Source organism: Babylonia areolata, chromosome 23, assembly GCF_041734735.1.
Source record: "Babylonia areolata isolate BAREFJ2019XMU chromosome 23, ASM4173473v1, whole genome shotgun sequence".
NCBI lineage: Eukaryota > Metazoa > Mollusca > Gastropoda > Neogastropoda > Buccinidae > Babylonia > Babylonia areolata.
This window is the reverse complement of record NC_134898.1, coordinates 50,461,949-50,482,291: the sequence shown is the minus strand read 5'-3', so window position 1 is coordinate 50,482,291 and position 20,343 is coordinate 50,461,949. Positions and strand designations below refer to the sequence as shown.

At 45.1% G+C, this 20,343-nt stretch overlaps 1 protein-coding gene across 1 annotated transcript in view; it reads left to right on the top strand.

Annotated features, from left to right (window-relative positions):
* LOC143297709 (afadin-like) overlaps nt 1-20,140 on the top strand; it is an 87,279-nt gene extending 67,139 nt beyond the window's left edge. The window contains exons 17-26 of the mRNA XM_076610131.1: nt 828-1,040; nt 3,319-3,408; nt 4,450-4,515; nt 5,860-5,933; nt 8,226-8,344; nt 9,448-9,585; nt 11,857-12,198; nt 12,675-12,694; nt 12,939-14,591; nt 15,906-20,140. Of these exons, the coding sequence (XP_076466246.1) occupies nt 828-1,040; nt 3,319-3,408; nt 4,450-4,515; nt 5,860-5,933; nt 8,226-8,344; nt 9,448-9,585; nt 11,857-12,198; nt 12,675-12,694; nt 12,939-14,591; nt 15,906-16,817 (3,627 nt within the window). The 3' untranslated portion in view covers nt 16,818-20,140. The remainder of the gene's footprint in view (nt 1-827; nt 1,041-3,318; nt 3,409-4,449; nt 4,516-5,859; nt 5,934-8,225; nt 8,345-9,447; nt 9,586-11,856; nt 12,199-12,674; nt 12,695-12,938; nt 14,592-15,905) is intronic.
* The last annotated feature ends 203 nt before the right edge of the window (nt 20,141-20,343 follow it).

Genomic DNA, 20,343 nt, shown 5'->3' with positions numbered 1-20,343 from the left:
TACATCACACCACACAGCACAGTACATCACACCACACAGCACATCACACCACACAGCACAGCACAGTACATCACACCACACAGCACAGTACATCACACAGCACAGCACAGTACATCACACCACACAGTACATCACACCACACAGCACAGTACATCACACAGCACAGTACATCACACCACACCACACAGTACACCACACCACACAGTACAGTACATCACACCACATCACATCACACCACACCACACAGCACAGTACATCACACCACACAGCACAGCACAGTACATCACACCACACCACACCACACAGCACAGTACATCACACCACACCACACAGCACAGTACATCACACCACACCACACCACACAACACAGTACACCACACAGCACAGTACATCACACCACACCACACCACACAGCACAGTACATCACACCACACCACACACCTATTGTACCACATACCACCCCATACCCCACACCACATCACACCACACCACCCTACTCCACACCACCCAACACCGCACCACACAACCTCCCTCTACCCTACCCCTTACCACCCAATGCTGCACCACACCACCCAACACCACACCACACCACCCAAAACAGCACCTCATCACATCACATTCCACCCTACCTCACCACCCAACACTGCACCAAATGCTACCCTACCTCACCATCCAACACCACACCCAACATAGCACCACACCTCCCATGACTACATTCAACACCACCGTACCACACTCACCCTACCTCCCTCACCACATTCCTCACCACCCCACCCCCTTCCACATCCCACCTGTCCTCACACCTGTCCTCTCACCTGTCCTTCAAGGTACGTCTGGAGGAAGACCCCGACCTTCACCTTCCCTTCCTGCTGCCGGAGGATGGCTATTCGTGTGACACGCTGCGGGGAATCCCCGATGGCCTGCCGGAGTTCGTGTCACCTCTGACCTCTGCCGGCCTGTGCCACATGACGGCCAACGCCTCGGCCAGTGGGAGTTGGACTGTCTACATGGATGGGCAGCAGTCGGCATTGGATGCTCCGGTTTGTGTTTGATGGTTTTTAAAAAAAATTTTTAATTAATTTATTTGTTTCTTCATTTGTTCAATTATTTTGTTAACATGAACGGGCAGCAGTCGGCTCTGGACGCACCGGTTTGTGTTCAGTGGTTTAAAAAAAATTATTTATTTATTTGTTTGTTTATTTCGTTAACATGGATGGGCATCAGTCACCTCTTAATGCGCTAGTTTTGTTTGCTGGTTTTTGTTTTGTTTTCTGCTTGTGTTTTTTGTTGTTTTTTTTGGTTGTGAACATGGCTGGGCAGCAGTGAGCTCTGGATGCGTCTGTTGATGTTTGCTGTTTTATTTATTTATTTGGTTTATTTGTTTAATTGTTTATCTATGAGTCTGTCAGTTTATTTTGTTAACATGGGTGGGCAGCAGTCAGTTCTGGACGTGGCTGTTTGTGTAGGCTGGTGTTTCGTTAATTAATTAATTATTATTTGTTTGTTTGTTTATTTGTTTTGTTAATATGGATGGGCATCATTTAGCTCTGGATGCACCAGTTTGTGCATGCTGGTGTTTTTTGTTTTGTTTATTTATTAATTTATTTATGTATTTTGTTAACATGAATGGGCAGCAGTCTGCTATGGATGCGCTCGTCTGTGTTTGCTGATGTTTATTTGTTTATTTATTTACTTTGTTAACATGACTGAGCAGCAGCTGGTTCTAGATGTGCTGGTTTGTGTATGCTGGTGGTTTTTTTGTTTTTTTTTTGTTTGTTTGTTTGTTTTTTTACTTGGGTGGGCAGCAGTTAGCTCTGGTGGATGCAGGAGTTTGCTTTTTTGTTGTTGTTATGGGTTTTGTAGTTTGCTTGATGTATAATATATATGTATATGTATATTTTTTTAATTAATTAAGTAATTAATTTATGTTTTTGTAAAAGAACTACGGATGTCTTTTCATGGACGAACCGGAATTATGCAAATCATGACTACTAATTTAGTGACAGGAGATTCGAGAATAGACAAATGAGGATGGCTCCTGTTTATCTGCTGAAGTGGAAGTAGGCGAATTAGCATCACCAGTGTAGTGATAGGCGAATCAGGAAAAGGCAAATTGTATTGTATTACTCTTTTGTCACAACAGATTTCTCGGTGTGAAATCCAGGCTGCTCTCCACAGGGAGAGTGTGCTGTGACACTGAGAGCATCACCCTTTTATTTGTGTTGTTTTGGTTTGTTCTGCCTGCAGTTTTGTTTCTTTTCCTATTGAAGTGGAATTTTCTACAGAATTTTGCCAGGGATAACCCTTTTGTTGCCATGGATTCTTTTACTGGTGCTGAGTGCACTGGACCTCGGTTTATCGTCTCATCTGAACGACTAGCATCCAGACCACCACATAAAGTCTGGTGGAGGGGGAGAAAATACTGGCGACTGTGGGATTTGAACCAGCATGCTCAGAATCTCTCGCTTCCCTAGGTGGACGCATTACCACTGGGCCCAGCTTCTTCTTCTCCTTGTTCGTTCATGGGCTGCAACTCCCACGTTCACTCGTATGTACACAAGTGGGCTTTTTTGTGTATGACCGTTTTTACCCCGCCACTTAGGCAGCCGTACTCCGTTTTCGGAGGTACCACTAAGCAGGGATTGCGCTAGACTTTTCAAAACGCGTGCAGCTTACGCAAAGTTGGCCAAAAAACGCGTAAGTTAGAGTCAGAATTGCGTCAGACCTATGACACTAAATCAAAGGTTTGCTCACCTATTTTCGCCGCTCACGTCGGCGCTGAAATTCAACGAAAAAAACTATGACAACTTGCACTGCATATTGAGTCGATTCCGTGACTGAGATACAGTGGAAAACAAAAAAACGCTAGCGCCTAGGCTAGCCGAGTAACGTTCAGCAGTCAAACAAGGCTTAACTTTCCCACTACAGGGTCACGCCCTGTAATGACGCCACTCTGTTCCAAAACCCGTCAGCTAAGCAGTGTTGTGTGCGCGCGTACTCTGTTAATTGGCTGTAGCTGTTAAGAGTCATGTACGCATTTCGCAGTGCTCCGCATGCACAGACACTTTGTCTTGTGCCGTCTGATTCAGTATCGCAAACCTAGCTGCCAAGTCAGTCCTAAAGTTGCATTGATACAGCTTGGAGTAAAAGTTGTTTTGTGTAAGTGTTATGCGTGAGCGCTGTGAAAATGCGTCAGCAAAAATCAAAATGCGTCAAATACGCGAAAAAGATGTGTTAACGCGATCCCTGCACTAAGCCAGCACTCCATGAAGATGACGCCTGTTGAGCGGTGACTGACGATGGCTGTGGATGTTTCAGCCCAGTCCTCAGAGCGGTCAGCCGGAGGTGATTGTTGTGTCCTTCAAGAAACTGATGGGCAGCATGGGACTGAGCATCGTGGCTGCTGTGGTGCGTTGTTTTCCACCGCTCATTGCTTTCTTGCTGTGTGTGTGTGTGTGTGTGACAGTGTGTGTGTGTGTGTATGTGTGTGTGTGTGTGACAGTGTGTGTGTGTGTGTGTGTGGGCATGTGTGTATGTGTGACAGTGTGTGTGTGTGTGTGTGTGTGTGTGTGTGAGAGACTGTGTGTGTGTGTGTGTGACAGTGTATGTGTGTGTGTGTGTGTGACAATGTGTGTGTGTGTGTGTGTGTGAGAGACTGTGTGTGTGTGTGTGTGTGTGAGACTCTGTGTGTGTGTGTGACAGTGTGTGTGTGTGTGTGAGACTCTGTGTGTGTGTGACAGTGTGTGTGTGGGCATGTGTGTATGTGTGCGTACATGCATGTTTCTGTGTGTGTGTGTGTGTGCTCACATGTGTTTATGTTTGTCTGAGAAAGAATGGTATCTGTGGCTGTCATAACAGATGCTGGTTCAAGTCAGCTCAAGCCATTAGAAATGCCAAGGAGGTGTGCAGTTTAGGATCGTTGGCTTAATAAAGAGGAAGAATATAGGGACTGGCTGATGAAAGGTTCAAGAGAAAAGTATAAGATATGCATGATGTGCAGTGTGCGAGATATTGCTCCACTTGTCTTTGTTGGGTGAAGGCCCTAGAAAAAAAATGAGGAAATGGTCCTTGTTAGTTCTTACAAGGGTTTTTTTGTTGTTGTTGTTTGGTTTTGTTATTTTATTTTATTTTATTTATTTTATTTTATTTTTTTATTATTTATTTATTTATTTATTTTATTTGATTTGTTTTTTTGTTTTGTTTTTTCTCTAGGCCTGACTAAGCACGTTGGGTTACGCTGCTGGTCAGGCGTCTGCTTGGCAGATGTGGTGTAGCGTATATGGATTTGTCCGAACGCAGTGACACCTCCTTGAGCTACTGATACTGATACTGATCTTACAAGGTCCTTACATGAAGTCACTGGGAGCTCTGGAATGACTAAGACTGAAGAAGATTTTAAAAACTAAAGAGTTTGTGACAGCGATGTGAGCCATTTGCTGATGGTTACAGGGGGAAGGTCTGTCTGAGAAAGGCATCTACATCAAGTCCGTTGTGCCTGGAGGGGCTGCCGCTCAGGTGATCTCCCTTTGTTTGGGCACCGAGACAATCTCTGTCTCTCGTGTCTGTCCCTGCCTCTCTCCCCCGTTCTCTCTCTCTCTGTGTCTTTCTGCCTGTCTGTCTCTTTCTCTCTCTGTCTGCCTGTCTGTCTGTCTGTCTCTCTCTCTGTCTGTCTTTCTACCTGTCTGTCTCTCTCTCTGTGTCTTTCTGCCTGTCTGTCTCTCTCTCTCTCTGTCTGTCTTTCTGCCTGTCTGTCTCTCTCTTTCTCTCTGTCTGTTTGTCTGTCTGTCTGTCTCTCTCTCTGTCTCTCTGCCTGTCTCTCTCTCTCTCTCTATCATGCCTCTCTCTTTCTTTCTCTGTCTCTGTGTGTGAGTCTGTCAGTCTCTCTCTCTTTGCCTCTGTCACTTTTTCCCCATTTCTCTCTCTCTCTCTCTTTCTTTTTCTTTCTCCTGTCACTCTCTCTCTCTCTCTCTCTCTTTCTTTTTCTTTCTCCTGTCACTCTCTCTCTCTCTCTCTCTCTCTCTCTCTGTGGTAATTATGTATGCATATATATTTATGCCTACAGTACATGTTTATATGTATGTTTATATCTATGTATGTGTTCACTTTTTCAATGTCAGTGTATTATTGTGAGTTTGCATGTACATGTATGAGTGTGTGTGTGTGTGTGAGTTGAACTTTTTTCAAAGATCTTTAATCACGTTCATGATGAAATCATTTTTGATTGGTTATAGGTTGTCTTATTCTGGGTTCATTTTTCTCTTTGCCTTGTGGTCTGACGGTGAAGAAGTATATATACACACACTCTCCACATTCCTCTATAAACAAATTTGTTATGATTAATTTTCCCTGTTGCAAGACGTTGATTTGATATTTGCTTTTCTTTGTGATTGTGTTCTGTTTTCTAAGACATTTATCCCAGTAAGACATTACGTAGTGATATGCTGAAATGTCATGCAAAGTCTAAAAGAGAAGTACCTGCATTCAGTTGTGGCAAAAACAAAAATCGCTTGAAGAAAGTTCTCAGTGCCTGTTTTATTTGAATATCAAACTTAACTTGTGTCAAGAAAAATTATAATTCACAACTTTCAGAAACATGCAAATACCTGATAATGATGATTTGTTGCAGTAATCGTACACCTCCCTCACGCTCCACCCCCATCCCCACTCACACACACACTTACACACATGCACACTCTCTCTACGCATAAAACCCACCACCCTCCACAAACACACACACACACACACGCAACCCATCTCCCACCACCCCCACCCCCAACACACATACACCCCGCACATACCCCCTTCCCCCCCCACCCCCCCCCACACACACACCCTGGTAACCATGGTGACTGTGTGCAGGATGGACGTCTGAAAGCAGGGGACCAGCTGGTGGAGGTGGACGGCAAGAGTCTGGTGGGACTGACGCAGGACAAGTAGGCATCCATTTGTCCATCTATCTGCCTGTCTGTCTGTCTGTCCATCCGTCTGCCTGTCTGTCTCTCTGTCTGTCTGTCCGTCCATCTGTCTGTCTGACCATTGTCAGCACGTGTGTGTGTGTGTGTGTGTGTGTGTGTGTGTGTTCATGTGCGTGAATGTGTTTGTGACTGAAGCTGACACAAAAAACAAATAATGAGCATTTAAAACACAGCTGTCAGTCACCTCTGCCCAGGTAGGCAGCCTGTTGCAAGAATGTCTTATGCATTTCTCTCTGACGGAAGATAGGTGCTGTGTATGTATCCAGATCAATCGGTCAGTCTCTGTGTAGAGTTTGTTAGGACTGCCACAGGACATGTAGGCACCCATTTGTCCGTCCATCTGTCTGTCTGTCTGTCGAACTATTGTCAGCATGTGTGTGTGTTGATGTGTGTATGTTTGTGACTGAAACCGACACAGTCAATAAATACTCTTTGTCTCTTCTGCCCAGGTAGGCAGTCTGTTGTGCAAGTGACTCGTGCGTTCGTAAAACACTTAGAGCTTGGTCTCTGATGGAAGATAGGTGCTGTATATTCATTCATATCCATATCAATTAATCCGTCTCTTGAGTCTGTGACTGCCATAGGAGAAGAAGGCATCCTCTGTCCGTCTGTCTGTCTTTCTCTCTGTCTGTCTGTCTGCTGTCTCTGCATCTGTCTGTGGAGTGCTTGAGTCTAAAACTTGGTCTGTGAGGGAAGATAGGTGCTATATAAGTATCCAGATCAATCAGTCAATCTCTCTGTGAAGTCTGTTGGGACTGTCACAGGATAAGTAGGCATCCTTTAATCCTTTTTTTTTTTTTTTTTTTTTTTTTCTGTCCCATCATCTGCGCCGTTTCAGCAGTGGCATTACTCCCACGCCGCTCATTTAGATTCCCCCATACACAGCCACACCCGGGTTCGTCCGTCGCAGTTCCAGCATCAGCAGTCGACAGGGAACCATCGATGTTAGGTCGCCAGGAGGCCACACACCAGAGGAGACCCTGCACTACTGCTGAGTCACTTCGGTGGTGTTCAGTGGTGCCTGCTCTGTTTTAACATACTTAGGACACCACCTACTAAGCCCCCTACTAACGACAATAATGGCTTAGTCGCGGAGCCAGACTGAGTGAGCGTCCCTCCCAGAGTGGAGACCGCCACCACGTCCCTCAAACAACAGCCCCCCCATGAATCTGCCGACACTGATGGCATTGACAGGACTCACCCCAAGCACGGAAGTGGAGGGGTATCAAAACTGAGGTCACCATGAGAGCAGGGCATGAAAGGCCACAGACTTTGAGACTGTTTTGTTTTATATTGATGATGATGAAGGAGGAGGAGGGCATCCTTTAATCTTGACGGACGGGTGACAGCACTGTCTGTTTAGCTACAGGGCGGTTGCTGTGGTATCATTAACTCATTCTACCCCACAGCTACAGTGCGGTTGCTGTGGTATCATTAACTCATTCTGCCCCACAGCTACAGGGCGGTTGCTGTGGTATCATTAACTCATTCTGCCCCACAGCTACAGGGCGGTTGCTGTGGTATCATTAACTCATTCTGCCCCACAGGGCGGTTGCTGTGGTATCATTAACTCATTCTGCCCCACAGCTAGCTACAGGGCGGTTGCTGTGGTATCATTAACTCATTCTGCCCCACAGCTAGCTACAGGGCGGTTGCTGTGGTATCATTAACTCATTCTGCCCTGCCCTACAGGGCGGTTGCTGTGGTATCATTAACTCATCTATTCCACAGCTACAGGGCGGTTGCTGTGGTATCATTAACTCATTCTGCCCTACAGGGCGGTTGCTGTGGTATCATTAACTCATTCTGCCCTACAGGGCGGTTGCTGTGGTATCATTAACTCATTCTACCCCACAGCTACAGGGCGGTTGCTGTGGTATCATTAACCCATTCTACCCCACAGCTACATGCCAGCTGTGACTCCCCTGGACCAGCACTGCATTAGAACACCGCAGAAAAAAAAACACAGGATGGTTTACTGTAACGGTGAAAATCAATGGAAATTTGTTGATGTAAATCAGTCTAACAAAGCTTTGTTTTCATGCTACCGGAATCCGATAACGGATCAGTTTAGAATATCAACTGTACCAGGCAAGAATAAATGAAATAAGAACAGTGCGTTGGTACGAGAACACTTGTACCTGGTCCACAGGGGGAGTGACCGTGATGCGAGTTAACTCATACCTGGAGCAGAATGAGTTAACCTTTAATCTTGACAAGTGGGTGACAGCGCTGTCTGTTTTGCTACAGGGCTGCAGAACTGATGACCCAGACGGGCAGTGTGGTGACCCTGAAAGTGGCCAAAGAGGGCGCTGTCCACCATGGGCTGGCAACTCTTCTGGACGAACCCTCACCCACCATGCAGCGCCGTGAGTGACCGTTCTTGTTTTGCTCTGTTTGGGGTGGCCTTGTGTGTGTGTATACATGTGTGTGTGTGTGTAAGTGTGTGTGTAAGTGTGTGTGTTTTATTTGGTTGCCTGACTGTTGGTAATGTTGTTGTTGTTGTTGTTGCTTTTGTCTCTGAACTGGTTGAAAAGATTCTGAAATTGAGTTGCAAAAATCGGCAACTTTATGCTCTGTGATGTGAGGAATTGTTTTTTTTTCTGAAAAGGAACTTATGTGATTATTGTTGTGTTTTTTTCTCACACCAGGAAACTAAATTGAGAACATTTTTTTTTATTCTTATGGTCTGATATAAATATATATATATATATAATATGTAAAGAAAGCAAAAGATTACAGCTGTTATGAATAATCATAAAATTCATATTACTAGTACACACACACACCTCCTCCCAACTACCATTTCCTTACCTGTTTTCCACACCCATTGTCTGAGTGTGTATTTGCTTTTTATGTCTAAATCCCCTGGTAGTGAACTGACAATAAACCCATGAAATAAATAAAACAGTGGTCGACCCAAGAAAGTCTGGGCAAAAGAGAAAAAAAAAACACATGAAAAAGAGAAGAGGAACAGTGATATGTATGTTGTTCCATCTATGTGTGATAGACAATAAAACAATGAAAAGAAGAAGAGGAACGATGGTATCATACGTTGTTCCATCTATGTGTGATAGACAATAAAACAATGAAAAGAAGAGGAACGATGGTATCATACGTTGTTCCATCTATGTGTGATAGACAATAAAACAATGAAAAGAAGAAGAGGAACGATGGTATCATACGTTGTTCCATCTATGTGTGATAGACAATAAAACAATGAAAAGAAGAAGAGGAACGATGGTATCATACGTTGTTCCTTCTGTGTGTGATAGACAATAAAACAATGAAAAGAAGAAGAGGAACGATGGTATCATACGTTGTTCCATCTATGTGTGATAGACAATAAAACAATGAAAAGAAGAAGAGGAACGATGGTATCATACGTTGTTCCATCTATGTGTGATAGACAATAAAACAATGAAAAGAAGAGGAACGATGGTATCATACGTTGCTCCTTCTGTGTGTGTAGACGCGACCAAAGTGTCAGGGATGGGTACCCCCGAGGAGGCCCCCCCGCCCTACACGGATCAGCGACAGGGGTTGGGGAGTGATGGGGGGCGCTCACGCCCAGTGCCACAGCCCCGGGGGATGACCCAGGGGCCCAGAGGTCAGTGTTGTAGGGGTACTGTCAGGGTTCACGCAGGTTTTAAACATTTTTAAGAATTTGTGAAAAGAAAAAAAAATTCCAAAGGATGTGCCTCTTTTTCTTTTTTTTTTGCTGCCCCATCATCTGCACAGTATAAGTGGCATTACTCCCATACCGCTCATTCCAAGTCCCCCATACACAGCCACACCCGGGTTCATTGTCTCGTTTGTTTGTTGTTTTTTTTCTATTCCTTTAAAGTGGTGCATTGAAAAATGACCCAGAGTTGGAAAAGTTTTTGATATCTTTTTTGATTCTGAAAATGATTTGCTGTTGCCCCATCATCTGCACTGTTTTAATGGCATTGCTTGCATGCTGCTCATTCCGAGTCTCCACATATACGGCCACAGCCATCACAGTCCCGGCTTCTGCATTTCACAAGGAACTATGGTTGTTAGGTCACCAGGAGGCCACACACCAGAGGAAATCCTGTACTGGTGCTGAGTCTCTTCAGTGGTGTTCAGTGGTGCCTTTTCTGATTTAACATACACAAGACGCTGAAAGATTTTTTTCTTAAATTTGGTTCTCTGTCATTGAAAGAAACAAAAAAGTGATACATTATTTCTGACTTCAGTTTCAAATTCAGTTTCTCAATGAGGCGTCACTGTGTTGAAACAAATCCATATACACTACACCCACATCTACCAGGCAGATGCCTGACAGCAGCATAACCCGACGCGCCAGTCAGGCCTTGAGTGCATGCATACATATTTGTGTACCTGTCAGTGTGAAGTTTGTCTCCAGAATTGCCAGAGGACAAAACATTTGTTGCTATGGGTTTTTCTTCAGTGCGCCAAGCACGTGTTGCAAATGGAACCTCGATTTATTGTCTCATCCAAATAACTAGATGCCCAGTTTGATTTTCCAGTCAAACTTGGGAGAAAGGGTGAGACAGGGATTTGAACCCACACCCTCACAAGCACTGTATTGATAGATAAACGTCTTATCTATTCTGCCACCTTCCTCAGTGTCTTCATGTCAGTGGCAATTAAAAGAAAAAAAGAAGAGACGTTTCTTGTGGTGGTTGTCTTAGCAGATACTGTTCAGTGCTTGATCACTCAGTACAAAAGCAAGGTTCTTTGTTCGTCCTGATGTGTAACACCACATACACAGCTGTGTTCTTTGTTCATCCTGATCTGCAGCACTCAGCACAAAGCTTGTTCTTTGTTCATCCTATTTGTAACAGTACAAAGCTGTGTTCTTTGTTCGTACTGTTCTGAAACACTCAGTACAAAGCTTCAGTCATCTTGATGTATAACACTCGGTACAAAGCTGGATTCTCTGCTTGTTCTGATCTGTAACACTCAGACAGTACAAAGCTGTGTTATTTTGTTCGTCCTGATGTGTAATGCTACGTACGAAGCTGTGTTCTTTGTTTGTCCTGATGTGTAATGCTACATACTAAGCTGTGTTCTTTGTTCGTTCTGATGTGTAATGCTACATACTAAGCTGTGTTCTTTGTTTGTCCTGATGTGTAATGCTACATACTAAGCTGTGTTCTTTGTTCGTTCTGATGTGTAATGCTACATACTAAGCTGTGTTCTTTGTTCGTTCTGATGTGTAACACAGTACAAAGCTCTGTTCTTTCTTTGTCCTGATGTATAACGCCTCATACAAAGCTGTGTTCTCAGTCATAATCTGTAACACTCAGTACAAAGCCTTGTTCTTTGTTCGTCCTGACACAGCACACACAGTACAAAGCTTGGTTCTTTGTTCTGATCAATAACACTCAGTACAAAGCTGTGTTGTTTGTCCTGATCTGTAATGCAAAAGGAAGGCTTGACTGTTGAAACTCTGTTCTGAAACTTTTTTTTTCTCATAGGTTTTGCCTGCTGAACTTTTTCCCCCAAAGAATGTATATTTGGAAGTTCTCTCTCTCTCTCTCTCTCTCTCTCTCTCTCTCTCTCTCTCTCTCTCTCTCTCTAAAGCCCTTTGTTATTTTTGTAAATTATCTTATTTCATTTTTCCTTTTGTCCTGAGGGCTGGATGTAAAAAAAAAAGAAAGAAAAAAATTAAAAGCAAATGTAAGAAATAAATTCAAGAAATAAATAGATAAATAGATATGTGTATACACACACACACACACACACACACACACATATATATATATATATATATATATAAACAAAAAAAAGAACAACTAATGGTCAGAACATGTCTGCCTGGAGGCGTCTCCGTCACCTTGAGTAACCTGTCTCTGCAGTGTGCCCACGTGTCTCTGCTTCCTTCCTCCAGGTGACCTGGACCGAGGGAGGTCCCCGTCAGCCGACAGTCTGTCCTCCTCAGGGCAGCAGCAGCGGCCCCATCCCAGGCACCCCCCTCCGGCCAATTTCCAGCGCCGGGACGTCGACCCTCGCTCCAAGTCCACGTCCAACCTCCACGCAGGGGACCGGTCCTTCGAGCAGGACGACGGGGAGGTGGGGGTGGGGGGGATGAGGGGGGCCACATCAGTGGGCGTGTTGCACCACCCTGCTGGCGGCCAGCAGTACCCTCCCCTGCCGTACCAGCAAGGGGGGAACACCCACGCACAGCCCTCACCACATGCAGCAGCCCAGGAACTACGAGAACCAGACTCAGGTAACTAGTGGGAGGGGGTGGGGGGGAGAGATGTTGTGTTGTTGTTGTTTGGGGAGGTTGTAGAATTTGTTCTGTAGTTGTTGTTTTTCTGTTAGTTTTTTTTTTTTTTTTTTTTTTTTTTGGGGGGGGGGGGGGTTAAGCTTTTTCTGTTTTTTTGTTGTTGTTTTTTGTTGTTTTTTTTTCTTCTTCTTTTTTCTGTGAGTTTATCAGAGAAATCTGTTACAGAGCAGTTTGATCAGAGTGTTTTATTATTCTTTAGATGCTGTACACATTCTACTTTACAAGTAGTTACATTGTCGTGGTTGTGTATGGTAGATAATAACCAAATTGACTGATGAAAATTTTTTTTTATTTCATTGTCGTTGGGGGTTTTGTGTGCTTTCTCACTAAAAAAGAAAAAAAAAGAAAAAGAAGTTTAGAACTGATCTACATCATCAGGAGCATTGATAAACTTACGTGGGAGTTAACACCTCCAGGTGCATTGACGTGGGGAAGAGTGTGTGAAGTATTAAGAAATGACTGGTTTTGAGTACAAGAAGGGGAGGGGAAATATGGGACACTGTACTACAAACCATCTTTCATTTTGTGCCAAAATTGGAAGGAAAGAATGATGATATGAAATAAAAGGGCCCATTGAGACTTTTAGCTTTTACAGAAATATGTTTGGTGAAAACGGACCAATGAAAATGGCATCAGTTCTGAAAGGTGACTGACCATCCTTGTCCTGATTGTGTTTGCAGAGAGGCACGGCGTCAGGGCACTACAACATCAACGAAAACTTCAACCCAGGCGGCGTGGGGCCCAACTACCCCGCCGCTCACCGACCCTCGGACCGGTCCTCTCTGTCCTCGCGCTCGTCCTCCAACAGCGGCCGTGACCCCCGACCTCAGTCGGCATATTACGACGCCCATCCACCACAGCAGCAGCTGCCGGAAGACCCAAGCGGCTATGCCAACCGACCCAAATCGGTGGAGGTCACAACCTCCAAGGTGAAGGAGTGGCAGGAGAAGTACACGCCGCAGAACATGAACGTCCCGGGCAGTCAGCGCAGCCCACATCACAGCGACCCGGGTCGCCCCGGCATGGACCCAAGGTCGCGACAAAGTGGCCAGCAGAGTGCAGGGTACAGGGCGGAGGAGGGCGGGGCTTACGGTTATCGGACTGAGAAAAACCCTGGATACAGCGCCGAGAACAGCAACAGCAGTGCACCGCCTCCCCCAACCCACAAGGGCCCTCTCATTCCTAAAAGCGGAGCCAGCGCTGCCCGTGACCCCACCTCCAGCAGCCGACAGCCCCAGGCTTCGCGTGGCGGGAGCGCTTCGACCAGCGCCCACCATTCCAACTTCCGAGCGGCTGTCCAGAGCCGACCTCAAGAAGCACCACGGCTCAGCGCTCGCGAGAGGCTATTCGGCAAGCAGGGGGGTCCCCCGCCCGTTGGTAGTGGTGGAGGGGGTGTCTCCAGAGTGCCACCCAAAGGTGAGCAGCAGAGCCAGCCCCCCCACACCCTGGACAGCTCCCAGCCGCCGCCCCAAACCTCCCCGGTCAAGCCAGAAGCCAAACCCAAACCTGCTGTCAAACCCAAGCCACCGGTGGCCAGGAAGCCCCAGCTGTCCATCGAGGAGGTGGCGCCCAGGGCAGCGGACGGTCAGCAGGTGTCGTCTGGTGACTATGGCAACCAAGGTGCACCTGCTCCCCAGGAGTCCAGGTTTGGCCACCAGGGCCACCACTTCCCCCCTCACGGAAACCAGGCTGCCTACGGTCACCACCCCCACCCCCACGAGGCGGTGGATGACTTCCCCCCACCCCCTGAGGATGAGTTGCTGAACCTGCCCCCGCCTCCCCCCATGGAGGAGTTCTACGACCCCCGGCACGATGAGGAGGGGGAGAGGATGATGATGGACCCCATCCCCCCTCCCCCCAACCTCCCCCCGCCTGCCTATGACGAGTACGGCCAGCCACTTCACAGCAGCGGGGGTCGCTCCTCAGATCCCACGTACCAGAACTTTGGCCCGGCGGCCAACACTAACCGATCGGGGGGGGTAGGACCCCCTCAGCATAACAATGCCCCCCTGCCACCACACTCATCGTCTTCTACTTCGCAGCCGTGGACACAGCGTGGTGGCGGCTTGGGGCCAGAGAATCCAGCGTGGAGCAGAGGAGGAGGCGGCGGAGGGGGAGGGATGCACAGGGTGGAGCGGCAACAGTCCTATGAGGCTCGAGCCCGTGAGCAGGAGATTGCGAGCCTGCAGTCACGGTCATACCTGAGCCTGGGAGAGCAGGACCGTCTGCGACAGCTGCTGCAGGAACAGGAGTTCCACCGGCGTCTGGGGGAGGAGAGGGGAGGTGGTGGTGGTGGTGACTATGACGCTGACGACAGTGAGGTGGAGAGTTATGTGAGGGCCTTTTGTTTGAAGTAGTTAGTTGGTTGGTTGGTTATGTGAGGGTTCTTTAGTTTGAAGTTATGAGTTGATTAGATAGTTTGTGAATGTGAGGGTGTTTGTTTGAAGTAGTTAGATTTGTTCATTAGCTATGTGAGGGCCTTTGTTTGAAGAAGTAGTTATTTAGATAGTTATGTGAGGGTCTTTGTTTGAAGTAGTAATTTATTTAGATATGTGAGGGTTTTTGTTTGAAGTAGTTAGTTTAGTTTAGTTAGATAGATAGTTATGTAGTTAGTTATGTGATGGTCTTTGTTTGAAGGAGTTAGTTTAGTTAGCTGTGTGAGGGCCTTTGTTTGAAGTAGTTAGTTTGTTAGTTATGTAGTTAGGTAGATAGTTTTGTGAGTGTCTTTGTTTGAAGTAGTTTGATAGTTAATTATTTTGATAGTTAGTTATGTGAGGGTCTTGGTTTGAAGTAGTTCTTGGTTTGAAGTAGTTATGTGAGGGTCTTTGTCATAAATTTATAAATTCATTTGATTCTTTGTGTGCTATGTGAGAGTCTTTATCTGAAACGTATCTGTTTAATTATACATACTGCACAATGCCCCACTGGTACAAACTCCTGCAGGGCTCTGGTTCTTGGTGTCGAGCACAAATGTGTTGTTCGCCCGAGCACAGGAATCAAAAGCTGCTGACACTAGTAGCCTCCCTTAGTATAACTATAAGGCCAATGTTCTGTTAAAATATTGTTTATCTTATCTTCTTTTTTTGTTTTTTTTTGGTTTATTTATTTGTCTGTTTATTTGTTAGTTTATGTATTTATGTTTTTTTGGGGGGTGTGAATGTGGGGTGGGATTGCAATAAGATTGTAGGTTTAAAAGAGTTTCAGTGACAAAATTTCTGTGATGAACTATAATATTTATTTATTTATCATCTGTTTATTTGTTTTTTCTTTTTTTTTAATTTAATGATACTGATGATAATAATAATAATAATAATAATCATAATGATTATATGATAGTAATGATAATATGATAATAGTATTATTACTGGTAATATCAGAGGGGTACAGCCGGCACTCAGCCGCCTATTTCTGATGTTTTATTGCTTTTGAAAAGTCTGTCGAACTGACAATTCATTCCCATTAATAGTAACAATAATACAGTTATGATAATGATGATGTTAATAATAATATACAAACCAAAAGTAATAGTTTAATTCTGACAATTTGGCAGGGGCACAACCAGCATTACGAGAGGCAGACAACCACCTACTTCTGATGTTAATGATAATGATTAATATGATAACAGCACAATACTGACCATTTCACAGGGGCGCAGCCAGCAGTATGAGGCTCACCCGGGGCGGCGGGGCGAGGGCCCTCCACGAGGGGACTCCTCCTCCAGCCGCCAGAACCACATGTACGCCCCCCCACAGCAGCAGGGCGGCCCTCCCTACGCCCACCCTGCCCCCTACAACCCCGACCCCGTGTCTGAGGAGAGGCAGCGGCTGGAGGCGCTCAGCATGGGCCCCAGGCCTCCCTTCGGCAGCAGTGGGCGGAACAACCCTCTGGGCTCGGCCTTCCAGCAACCTAGCAGGGACAACGGAGACCAGGGCTACGAGTACATGAACTTCCCCCCGCCCCACCACCACCACCACCAGCAAGGGACGCAGCCGCAACCTCCGCAGAGGTCGTCGTCCATGGAAGGTCATGGGGTCAGCGCCCCGGACCAGGGCTACCACAGCATGCCCCACCCTCACCATCCCCACCACCCCCAGCACTACACAGAAGGACTGCCTTCGCCCGATGACTACCAGTCCTTCCCGGGCTCCAAGAAAACAGTGTCGTTCAACACTGACCTGAACACCTATCAGATCCGAACCCCTTCCCACTCCTTCTCCTCAGAGCACATGTCCCCACCGGCAGACATTTCCCCCTCGGCCGGCACCAACGAGGTGTTCCAAATGCCCCCTTCCTCCTCCTCGCAGCACCCTTACCACCCCCCGGCCCCCACCAGTTACGGTACCCCCAACGTGATTGGGGCGCAGGAGGTGTACCGAGACCCCCGATCCCGCATTGAGGCGCAGAAAGCGGCGGAGCAGAGCTCACGGAGCGAGGCGACAGAGAACATGTCGTTCAGGGACAAGATGAAGTATTTCGGGAAGGAGGGGGTGGAGGGGGGCTCACAGCCAGCGCAGGCCAGACCCCCTTGGAACAGTGACTACCAGTCCAACGGCCGATAGCACAGGTCTTCCTTCACCTCTGTGGTGTGGATTATTACCGCCCCCCCCCCCCACCCCCCACCCCCAACCTTGTTTTTTTTAATAATCTTTTTTATTTCATTGACTTTTTATTATTTAGCAGAATGATTAGTTTAAGCCCAAGTCTGTATCTCCAGTGGTACTGATGAATATATATATATATATGTATGTATATATATATTGTATATCGCACAGGTGCTGACTTGAATAATTGTAATCCATGCATAAATGTGTGCAGTGATATTGGGGAAAAGAGTATACCAACGAAATGTTTGTTGCTCGATCTTTCAGTGTTAGTGCTGTTTGTTTATAAGGGAAGATGGTTGTGCTGTATGGTGTTCATAATCCAGTGATGATGATAATGTTATAGATAATAATGATGGTGATGATGATGATAACAGTAATGTGATGGGTTTTTTTAATCAGCTTCTTCACACACATACTCATCCCTCCCGCACACACACACACACACACACACACACACACACACACATACCCCCCCCCCCCACCCAACACCCTCCACACATGTATACAGATTCTTCCCTCCCTCTTTCTCATTTGTTGTCATTTTCAGTGAGAAGATCCCAAACTGAAGAATTAGAAGTAAAACATTCAAGCACATGCTTGGCGGGTGCACACATTTATGCACAAACAAAACACCCTCTTTTTTCTTTCTGCAGCACTCACTGTCAGCAGTTTACTGGAGTCTCTTGATCTGTGCTTTTATTTGCTGAACTGAAAATAGCACCTGATCAGTACAGTCTGTACTCAGTAATAACATTAACTTCCTCGAACAACTTAATCAAAGGCACATGACAATAAGGAATGATTATCAGAGAACCTGCACTGACAATTATTCACAAGACTTTAAGCCTTTTTAAAAATCTTTTTTATACTTTTTTTTAATGTTAGTAATATCCTTAAAATCTTAACTCATTGATTGTTTGCCTGTTTTGTTTTGTTTTGCTCCTGCATCATATTTATACACATGCATTGTTTTCCTCTTGAAGTGTTCACCAGCTTTGTTGAGAGATTTGTTTGGATTTTGATTTGAATCATGCTGATGGCAGGCACTTTCCCTCCCTTTGCTTCAGAAATGTCTTCGTTCTTTTCACTGCCAGTGTTGCATTTGTGTGGGTGTGTATATGTGTGTGTGTGTTTCTGTTTGTTTGTCTGTCAGTCACAGGGTTTATATATTACTGTGTACAATTACCTGTGGACAAAAGGAGAAAGAGACTACAGAGACAGGGTTGTGGACAAATCAAGAAACAGACTATGACAGGCTCCTTGACACAGAGCCTATGAAAACGAGAGAGGTTGTGCAGTGGAACAGATTTAAGAAACAGACTATGACAAGCTCCTTGACACAAAGCCTATGAAAATGAGAGAGGTTGTGCAGTGGAACAATTTAAGAAACAGACTATGACAAGCTCCTTGACACAAAGCCCATGAAAATGAGAGAGGTTGTGCAGTGGAACAGATTTAAGAAACAGACTATGGCAAGCTCACTGACACAAAGCCTATGAAAATGAGAGAGGTTATGCAGTGGAACAGACCTAAGATGGATGTTGCATTGATGTGACTGGCATAGCTGAGGAATAGTGAAACAGAAGATCAATACAGAACAGGGTATTTGCACAGCATGTAACAGGAAAGTATGTATAACATGGAGACTGCAACAGAGAAATGTGTCAGATCTTGGGACTGAATAGCACTTCTGAAATGCACTGAAACACATATTATCTTTGACACAGTGGAACCCAAAATACCCACTGCATGTACATCTTTTGTTATCCAAGATAATACATGCATGTGTGAATGTCTGATGTGAAAGCACTTTGATTTGTCTCTGCTGCACAAGATTCAGCGCCATATACTTTATTATTTTTATTATGATTATTATTATCATTATTATTGATATTATTATTATATTGTATGTAAATTAACTTTTCAAAGTTTGAATTGTATTTGTTTTATGGGTTTAGATACCTGTTGAGAAGTGTTTTTTTTCTGGCTCTGTGTATGTTGACTGTCATTTTTCACTCAGTCAAAGCCCTTTCGCTGATCTGGTTTCGTCGACTGAACACAGCACCATGAGACATACCACTGTTTTCTGCAACACTTCTCATGTTGCAGCAGCAGCAGCACTGAAAACAGCACTGAAAATTCCTCACACACACACACACACACACGAAGAGAGAGAGATAGCACGGCTGCATTGAATGATATCCATATTATGTTTATATTGTCTGTCAAAACGTGTTTGCAGACAGACCTCAACCTTTTAAAGACTTGAGTGTGGAGACATTGAAGTGACTGCAGTTTCCATGTTCCAAAAGAGGGTTTGAAAGGATGGATTAACTTTTTTAGACTGACCAGGAATTGGGAATCTTGATGTTTCCAGACTCAAGGGAGAGGCTAGAGACTGGTTGGTTGTCCATACACAGGCACTGAAATAGTGTTTGTGTATTAGTGTGTCAAGTGGCAGAGTCAGCCTGTTTTGGTATTGTGAATTGACACTTATTTTACTTTATTTTTCAGAGACATTGCTGGCTGTCTTGGGGCCTTTTTGTTTCATTTCTTTTTAAACTATGTACAGGTACATTCAGTGATGTGTACCTTTTTCTCCACCAGCACTCACTACACAAAATGACATGTGCACTTTCCCATTCACACCCACCCCCATTCAGAGAGACAGACAGACAGGGCTACAGAAAATTGGAGGGTTTTTTGGTGTCTGGGCTGTTTGGAAAACGTGACGAATGGACTGAAATCAAATATGTATGAATATTCTTCTCAGCCTCCTACCTGTAAAATACCCCCCCCCCACCCCTGACCCCTGTCATGCAGCAGTTACAGTTGCTTTTCTGCCAAAGAGATAGATTGCATGCATGTGAGTGTATACACACATTTCGTGAAACTTTGGAAGGCTTGCATACTGACACATGGTTGACAGAATTTGGTCTCAGAGGAAATAATGACCAGTGAGCTGTTTGTTGAACGCTTAAGCCTGTATCATACACCTTTGATTCTGTTGATTGATGAAGGTCACAATGGGAACTACTTCTAACATACTCACACACACACACACACACACACACACACAGTCATAATCGTTTTTTAGTCAAGCAGAACAGAGCCACAGTTCCATGGGAATGTCTTGCGTGATGAAAGAAAGGGACAGCAATATCTGTTGGTCTTGTCACACACACTGCTGATTGTCAACACACACACACTGGTGATTGTCAACACACACACTGGTGATTGTCAACACACACACACACACACACACACACACACACACACACATATATATATATATATATATTTTTTTTTTTTTTTTTTTTTTTTTTTTTGAGGTTGAAGAGGAAGGGGCAAGGGTGAGGATGATAGAATCAAAGATAAAATTAATATTTGCAATAAATAGAAGTACAAATTAATGAAAGAAAGGAGTGTGGTAAAAGTAGGTGATTTCAGCTGCATAATGTTACGTATCATATGTCATTTA